General features: G+C 33.4%; 1 protein-coding gene across 2 annotated transcripts; it reads right to left on the reverse strand.

The window, feature by feature from the left end:
* Positions 1 to 3,408: 3,408 nt before the first annotated feature.
* Positions 3,409 to 8,665, reverse strand: LOC110728975 (heat stress transcription factor A-2c-like). 2 transcript variants are annotated; one of them, XM_021908659.1, is made up of 4 exons: positions 7,073 to 8,665; positions 5,478 to 6,333; positions 5,174 to 5,398; positions 3,409 to 5,071 (listed from the first exon to the last, which is right to left on the reverse strand). In XM_021908659.1, exons 1-2 carry the CDS (start codon positions 7,382 to 7,384, stop codon positions 5,494 to 5,496), a joined length of 1,152 nt encoding a protein of 383 aa, XP_021764351.1. In that variant the 5' UTR covers positions 7,385 to 8,665; the 3' UTR covers positions 3,409 to 5,071; positions 5,174 to 5,398; positions 5,478 to 5,493. The 2 variants fall into 2 exon arrangements, with proteins under 2 accessions (XP_021764351.1, XP_021764350.1); XM_021908658.1 differs by having other exon boundaries at positions 5,174 to 6,333; positions 7,073 to 8,664.
* Positions 8,666 to 8,934: the final 269 nt, after the last annotated feature.

An 8,934-nucleotide genomic window follows, 5' to 3' on the forward strand; every position in this document is an offset into this window, starting at 1 on the left:
AATTTAGCCAAGCTATGAAAAAAGATGAAAGGTGAAATGTTGTGTTAGATTTAAACATTTCCGGCAAAACAATGCTTCTTTTATTTTTGTTGAGTTGAGGTCAAAGGTGAAGTATTAATATATATTTTGACATATGACTTGTTGCAATTGTTGAACTTTTTTGGATTGCCTAATGCTCCAAGTCTCTAACACCACTCCTCTCTTTTTCATCACCCACCTTCCTGGATCACTATCCTACCTATCACTGCACCCTTCACAATTTGAAATAAATCAAATAAATAATTTTTTCCCATAAAAAGAATTGATGCCACATTTATATCGATCACCCATTTATTAACACGCTACGTAGATAATACAGAATAATAAATGAGGACGAAAATGATAGAGAAATAGTAGCAAGACAATATCTTGTAAATGACGATGATGGTGATTGATTGGAGGCAAAATAGACTTTGAATAACTAACACACACATTTAAGGTATTTTAATTTCTTGATATTTCCTCTTCTCGAAATACAAAACACAATTACCAATTTAATGTGAATAATGTCTGATATATTTAGGTCGTTTGATCAACACTACTTAAAACAATATTTGTATCGAGTTAGCTTAACAATGCAGGTAAGATAATCAACTTAACAAGTTTAAGCTCATGTCATAATAGTTGATACAATGCATGTAAGATAATCAACTTAACAAGTTTAAGCTCATGGATGAAGCTAAGTTCCGTCCTTGCATGCATGATTGATTTTTATATATACCCTATAAAAAAAATCCATATTCCGACTGATTTATGACACGTACATGAGGTGGTGAGCTAACTTGATCGATGTTGTTGAATATGACAAAGTGAGGGGAGATGATATGATGATGGCTCCTGTATAAAAAATTCTTGGGGTTGCATCATTAATATTCCTTAGCATACCTTAGATGTTAGATGCATCAATATAATGTAATTGTGAAAAATGCAGTGGAAACTATAGGAAGCAACAACCAACAGCAAGCAAAGGAAGGATTACATCGCCAGCAACTTTCACACACATTGATGGGGCCACCACAACTTAGCTTGTTGAGGTTCACGGGTTTCTCTATTTATAGATTCTCTCATGCACTCATCTTCTGTCCCTCTCTTTCTTTCTCTCTCTAAAATTGAACAAAAAGCCCACAATTTTTTTATTGGTTACTTTTATTTTCACCCTTTTAATTTTTTTGTCTTTCACATGTGCAATAAAAAAAAACAAAAAAAGATATTGTGTAGTTGTGTTACTTGTGTATGTACTCCCATGAGTCCTATTGTTGAGTGTAATCATCTTAGTAAGTGTTTCTAGTAAATGGTAACTATACGAAGTATATTGTGCGTAACATTCAATTATTAGGACATGTTTTGATTTACTGAATTGAGTTGAGCTGAACTGTATATTTTATAAGAGAAGGAAATTAAGAACATAACTGAATTTAATTGAACAAAAATGAATTGATTGGAGCTGAACTGAACTGAAAATAAGTTGAAGAGAACAGATTCTTAGTGCCAAAAAATATATATGAAAAAATTAGTGACATTGATAACATTTGTGAACCATGAGGTTGCAAACTAATGTTAATAGTCCTTAATACAATTTAGAAAGAAATTTCTTTAGTTGTTAATTGTATATTTACGAGTCTACATGTTGGCTCTTGTAAGAGTTGTAGCTAATTACTTGATGTATCCAAAGATTAACAATAGTAATAATACACGTACCTCTAATCAAATAGGTTTTCATCATATCATTAGCTAAACATAAGTTGATTAATAATAGAAAAGTAGTGTGGTATATTGTTGGCGCCCAAATAAGAAACTAAGCAAGTAAATGGTTAAACACAGTGCGAGTACAACATATAACTACGTAGTGAATAATATGCTTCTTCAATGTTACAGTTTACTACATACCTATCAAGGCTTTACAAGAACGAGAGTAATTGATAACCTAACAAATTAATGACCTTATATTAATTAATAAGCCTCAAAACAAGTCCTTTTTACACTATCAAAAAGAAAAGAACACACTATAGATAGTAAAATGATAAGATGTACGTATAATGTTTGATAAGTAGCAAACTCGACGTCAATTTAAAAGTCTGATGAGACCGCTACAAAATAGCTAGCTCTAGCTAGTTTACGTCTTCAAGGCTATTCATCCTAAACTGAAATCTACATTATGAAAAATATTCAGCAATTGTTACCAACATTCCAATGCAAGAAATCATTGGAATGAGAACTTCGTTATATGAATGTAAACAATTGCTCATAACATATAACACGTTACACTATAACAGAGTTAGTCTTAAAATAATATTGTCCTTACTTTTTGCGTACTTTTTCCCCTTTAAAGAAACAAATACGAAATATGTAACATGTTCATGAATTATACTACGTAATTCTTAAATCAAACTATACTAGAAAAGAATGAGGAAGCCAAGCACATGCATTAGACAAAGGCATCAATCAAAATTATGGAATACCTTGACATATGGTCGTTATACAACCAAAAGGGAGTCAAAAACATAGGCCACAATGTCTGCTTTAATAATTTGAAAGAGTTAATAACGAGATGACAATTTAGTCCGAATCTAAAAACCAAAATAATCATATCTGAATCCGAAATCAATAAAGGCCAAGTAGTAATAAATTTAAAAATGTGAACATGTCCAGCGTTTTCTAAGTTGCAAGGCCAGACCCAATATAAGCTACAGATCACGAGCTTAATAGGCCCATAAGATTGTCTTTTGAGGATTTAGTCAATTACAAGGCCCAATCCATTTTTGTTGGTTTTACTAGCCTGTTTAGACCAGTTTTTTTCACCTGCTAAAATTTCATTTTTATCCTTTTTCCAAATGGTTGTGAATTTGTGATATACTCCGTACTTCTGCGAAGTTGGAGTTTGGCTATAAATATCAGCAAATTCCACAAAAGTTTTAGGTATTCTTCCTTGATTTGGCTAGATATGATTTTAGAATACAGTCCGTACCTCACTGGCTCACTGCCTAAGCCTAATAGGCTACATACGGACATCGTTCTATAAATCATTTAAGACTGATATATATTGATCCCGTGCAACTTTCTAAAGTTGATTCATATCGCCAACATCTAAATATTACTCATATAGGTCTTTACGTCTTATCATCGTTATATGATAATATCAATTACGACATTTGAATGGTTTGATTCTCCATAGTTGATGAATGAAGATTGAATGCATTCGTCAAACCTCTAATATTTGTTCTTCAACTAGATGTGACATAACAATATGAATTTGCTAGAATGCTAGATGATAATTTCTAATGAATTTATATCAATATTATAGTGAATTACTCACTCTGACAATGACAAGTGTATAAAAAGAGACTATATAATTAACCCGCGTTAAACATCTAGTTGACAGCTCGATTTATTTTGTAATAACAGTGTAATATACATATAAAAACGCGGGAGACTAATGTTTACAACCAAATCAGTAACCAGCCATCTTGCAAAGAATTTGACAAAGGCCTTGAAAGGAGTTGAATTGAATTGGTTTATGATTACAATTTACAAATACTGTAGCTAGTAACCTTTCCTTCTCTGGTAAGTCTAAGTCAAAGTCAAACGAATTCTTATGTTTGGTACGTGCACATTATACAGTGTGTAGCAGTGTACTTAATACAACCATAAGTTCAGAAATTTTAAATCCATTGAACAGTAAGATATAGTCAATACTAGTTACCATTGACTAAATCGAGTTCTAAAATTTAGGAACATTTGGTCTTCCTTGATAATAACACACCTGTTACTATGTAGTACTTGCAGTGTTAGCAGGTAATGTAATACACTATGTTGATGATCGGATTTTTAAGAAAAAGTCTCTACTCAGGAGACCAACAAGGAATCCTGTCCCCTCCAATCCCCACAAATTCTATAAAAAGTTGGGGTTAATTTGCTTGCTTTGTTATCTCTAATTCTCTTTTGGTGCATTTGTACGCAAAATATATTGTATACAACATGTTTAGTCACCCCAAATTATATAAAAGTCAACTCCACAAATAATTGACTTTAATGTAATTTGAAAATACTGAACAAGTTATATACAATACGACAATACGCTCATTTAATACAAGGGTTAAATCTCTAGTTTCACCACTGGATTTATACATCTTCTAATCTTGGCTACTAGAGGTATGCTTTTCTCTCAATATGGTAATGTAGAGTTTTGTGCACCAAGTAAAACTCAACAGTTAATTATCATCTTATATCCCCCCTTCCCCACTCCAAAATTCTCCCCGCCACATATCCCTCCCTCCCAATCCCTCGTCACCACCACAACCCTGCCTTGTGAACCACCATCTCGCAGACTCACATCCACACCCCCTTCAAGCAACCCCCCCCCAAAAAAAAAAAAAAAAAAAAAAAAAGTAACCTCACAAAGGTCACACCCCCTCCACAATTTTAGCCAAGTTCTTCACGTTGTGAGCACTTGGCATCCTCACTGCTGCAACCATCACTCGACAATTTTTTTTTTAAAAGTAAATACAAGGGGATGGACAAAAGTTTTTTCTCCAACAAACCCATGGGGAAACAAATAAGACCTACATGGCCACTACATAGGTCTTATTCATATAACCATATGCCCCATAAGCTAGGGTGCTAGACGAACAAGTCCATGACCAAAGTGAAACACGTGGAATTTGTTCGTCCCCTCATGGGCTAATGAAAAAACATCCATCAAACTCTTTCCGAATATTTTCTTTTAAAAAAAAACACGTCGAAAACAGCAGGAACAGTGGGGATGTGGTGTAGGGGGAAGGGGTGGAAAGAGAGAAAGTGTTAGGGGGTCTAATCACTAATGGGGGTGATAGGGACATTGTGGAAAAAGAAATGACTGGTGTGTGATACTTGCAATTTACAAGGCAGTGAATAAACCAGGATTCCCCAGCTGAATCCTGACCAAAAGCCACAAAACTTAAAAAATTTTCAACCAGAAATTAAACTACCATGTTCTCAATCTTGTTGATTTGTTGGCACAGCAAGCTCTTTTCGATTTGAACTTCATCCAATCAATCTACATGTTAATAAAGCAAAACCATATTATTGGAAAATCTTATGTAACCAACTGTTGAGACAGTAAAATATTACTGAAAGAAATTAATTTAAAAGTAGCAACCTTTGCACAATTTTGGTGCAAATAACTTCAACTTAGCTTCTACATTCTGAAATATTCCTGCATTCCTACAATATGTAAACACAAATGAGAAGGAAAATTCGAAAAGTCCAAAGACTTGAACCGAAAACAAAGAGAGGAATCATTAGAAAAAGACTTGAAATTTAAGCATTTTAAATCTTCCTCTAAATAGTTATTGTTGGCTGCAGATAGGTTCTTCCCCCTCTCCTGTAAATGAAACAAACACATTAAGCTACACAAAAACATGGCAAATATTTAAGCGAGCATCAACTGATTAAAATCCTACCATAGAAATGAACCATCTACTTGGGGCTTGAACCTAAGTACCCCAATCTATCAGCTAGCACATTCACATCCTCCTGCTCTTCGCCCCCTTGATCACTAGAGGCAGCAGCCTTAAACCTTTCATTTAGTAACTCCTCCCAAAATTCCTCATCGAGTTCTTTATCATCGCCTTCAAATTGGTCCAAACCACCACGCTGTCCCTCCCCCAGCTCGGTCCCTCCCCTATTATAACCTTGCATCTCAAGGGCTAATGCCTCAAGCTCAGAAACTGGACCAAGAGGATCATATTGATCATACCCATAAGAACCAAAGTCTAATGGCTCAGCCTTAACATGTCCCATTCCTAAAGGTACACTACTACCACTTGTTACACTTGCATACCCACTTGACTCCCCACAGTGTAAATGACCCTTTTGCCCTTGATCAATAGGCCGCCTCCTTTTCTTGCTTAATGCTTCCTCAAGTTCTTTCCTTTTCTCCTTTTGTTGGACTAACTGTTGGAGAAATGCAGGGTTTTGCATTGCCCTAGCTAAAAAGTTCATCATTTGTTGTTGCTTCATCTCAGTAGCTTGTAATCTTTGTTCCATTGCTTGCAAGAATGATCTTGTGTTCTGTTGTTGTTGTCTAAGCTTCACTAATTCCATCATTAACACTTGTTTATCGCGTCGCAATCGATCCACTTCACCATCAACCCCAAATCTACCTAGCTCTACACAAGGGTCTATCACTCCCTGTTGAGAAAACATGGGATTAGATGAGTGTTTCCTTCTCCTTATGTTCTTCAGTTGATGCTTTTGCCCCTTTAAAAACCCTTCATTTGCAAATTCCCATCTATCAGGATCAATCTTCCTAAAACCCTGCAAATTTTTCAAACAATTTTGTGAGTACCAAGTTAATCAAATCACTAGAAATAAATAACCGTTTAAAGTAATCTGAGACGTATGGAGTATTAACCAAAATGTCCATATTAAACACCATTTCCATCAAGAGAAGTCGGCAGCAGTATAAAAAATCAAAATTATTAAATTACATCAAGCAAAGTTGCAAAATATTTTATTAAAATCTAAGGACCCACATCTAGAATTTTTGCAATTTCAAATTTAGTCATGAGATTAAATAAGATAATAGGACAAACTCAAAAAGAATCATTGGGTAGATTTCACATGATCAAGAAAGGAAAGTTGTATTAAAATATATTCAACCACATTACTAAAGTTAATTGACAAGTTGCCAACTCATTTCACTAAAATCCCATTAACATTTTCATTATTTTATTTTTAATTGCTAACAAATCCAATTCTAATTCTAGCACATCAAAATATAACACATGGATATCACAACAAATCAAGAAAGAGAAAGACAATGAGACAGGTGGCTTCTGTCAAGAGGTGAATTTTAATCAACTTGTCTTTACTAAGTATAATATTAATCAACTTCTGCTCCTTGCTAATTGTGTCATTGACTCCATAAAACTAGATATTTAATTAGATTATAATGTCTTATTCGGAAAAGAACGGTTATGATATATGCAATCCTTAACACGTAAGTGGCAACTTAAATGGTACAAGTAAAAAGGAATGAGATAAGAGTACTTACATAAGTATTAAGCTGCCTGACAAAGCTAGAGAAATTATTATGCTTGAAATTTCTAGGAAGTAAACCAGAAGCAAAAGCATGAGGATCCCAAACCACAAAGCTTTGACCTCCTCTGTTCCAAGACACTATACTATCAGTACTTGGATCATCAACTATTTCATATGTTTTCGTTAAAAATGGAGGTGGACCCACTTCATGTAATCCTTCTCTAGGCTGAGGTGCCGGAAAATTTCTTGAAATCTCACCGGAAAAGGTCAACGTCGTCGAGCTGGATTCTGGGAACTCTTTTTTAACTGGATATAAAAGATTCATAGTTGAAATGTTATAACAAAGGTTGAATTTTTCTGGGTATGCTTTACTTTTGGTGATTAGTCAAAGATAAAAAGCAATTTTTTTTCAAAGATTGAGTCACAATGTGACTCAAATTGAAGTGAAATTATTGAAATTGAAGCAAATCAGATGAAATTCAAATTTCCAATTCTTCAAATTGAAAGGGAATTAAGCAAAAAACCAAGATGAAATTTGATCAACTTTGTACAGAAAATATCAAAATCAATAACTTAAAAGGCAGGGAAAGAAGAGAGAGAAAGGTTACAAATTATACAAAAACAGAAGGAAGCTTTGATTGGTATATAAAAGAGGAGAAATTGAGAGAAAATTGAGGAAATTTGAAGAAAAAAGTTGTATGATTTTTGGAAGACAGTAAGACATGCTCTGTTTTAGCTCTGCTTGGAAAGAAGAAGGTAGGTTTTGGCAGTTATTGTTGATTTGTTGGGGGAGATAATGTGATTAATAAGGTTGAGGGGATATAAAAAGTGTGACATTTGGACCCTTAAATAGAAACTTATATAACCTATGATAATAATTAAAATATAATTTTGAGTAGAAAGTTCTAGAGTTTAGAAGGGATGGAGAAAGGAACCATCTAAAATGGCAAAGGCTTAATATTTTATTTGTGGATTTGGGTAGGTGTCCTCTTTTAATTTGTTAAATTTTTTATATTTTGGTTGATATATTGGGATGAGGAGCCTTGGAAAGTTCTGGAATTTATTCAGGAAGGGGAGCAAAAATAAAAATAAAATTTTTTTAAAAAAAACTTGTTTTGCTGAGTCATGCTGACCATGCTAATGTGGAGTGGGTTTGATTATCCAACAGAAAAAAATAAAATAAAAATAAAAATATGAGGAATAAAGAAATGTTATTTTGAGCACTTTGATTGGTGTAGATAGGAGAAAATGCCCCACCTGTTATTGGGGGTCATATAAAATAAGGTACTCACTACTGATCACAAGGTTCTAGGTTTTTTTAGAGTGATTATTTTTTATTTATTTTTTGAGTTTTGTTTTGGGTTACCCCCTAAAAAGGGAACTTTGAAAAGGAAAAAATTAATTAAGAAAAGGGTGGGAAGCAAGAAAAATAAAGGATGCAGTACTCCATATTAGAGAGACAGATATTAATGAAAGCTGATTTGCAGAATTGACATTGTTGAAGAATGGGAAGTTATGGGCAATTTCAGGATAGAATTGATTGTTTCTAGTCCATGATTTACTTTTTAGAGAAAAAAAAGCAAAAAAAGAAAAACAAAATGAAAAACAAAATATTTTTCTGCTGTGCCAAAAACAAAAATTCATTTCTAAAATGTTTCATCATTTTGATTAGACACAATTGTCAATTAGACTATTATTTTTTAATTACTGTTTTATAAACAAATAAAAAAAAATGCATTTTTATGGTCAGCCACATACGAAGTTTAAGAATATGTGTTTAACAATATATGCTTTGAGGTTTAATACAACAATAATTAATACTAATAGTATAAAATTTGTTTTCAATTAATAGTAAACAACTAAGCGTGTAAGTTA

This window comes from Chenopodium quinoa, unplaced genomic scaffold, assembly GCF_001683475.1.
Source record: "Chenopodium quinoa cultivar QQ74 unplaced genomic scaffold, ASM168347v1, whole genome shotgun sequence".
Classification (NCBI taxonomy): domain Eukaryota; kingdom Viridiplantae; phylum Streptophyta; class Magnoliopsida; order Caryophyllales; family Amaranthaceae; genus Chenopodium; species Chenopodium quinoa.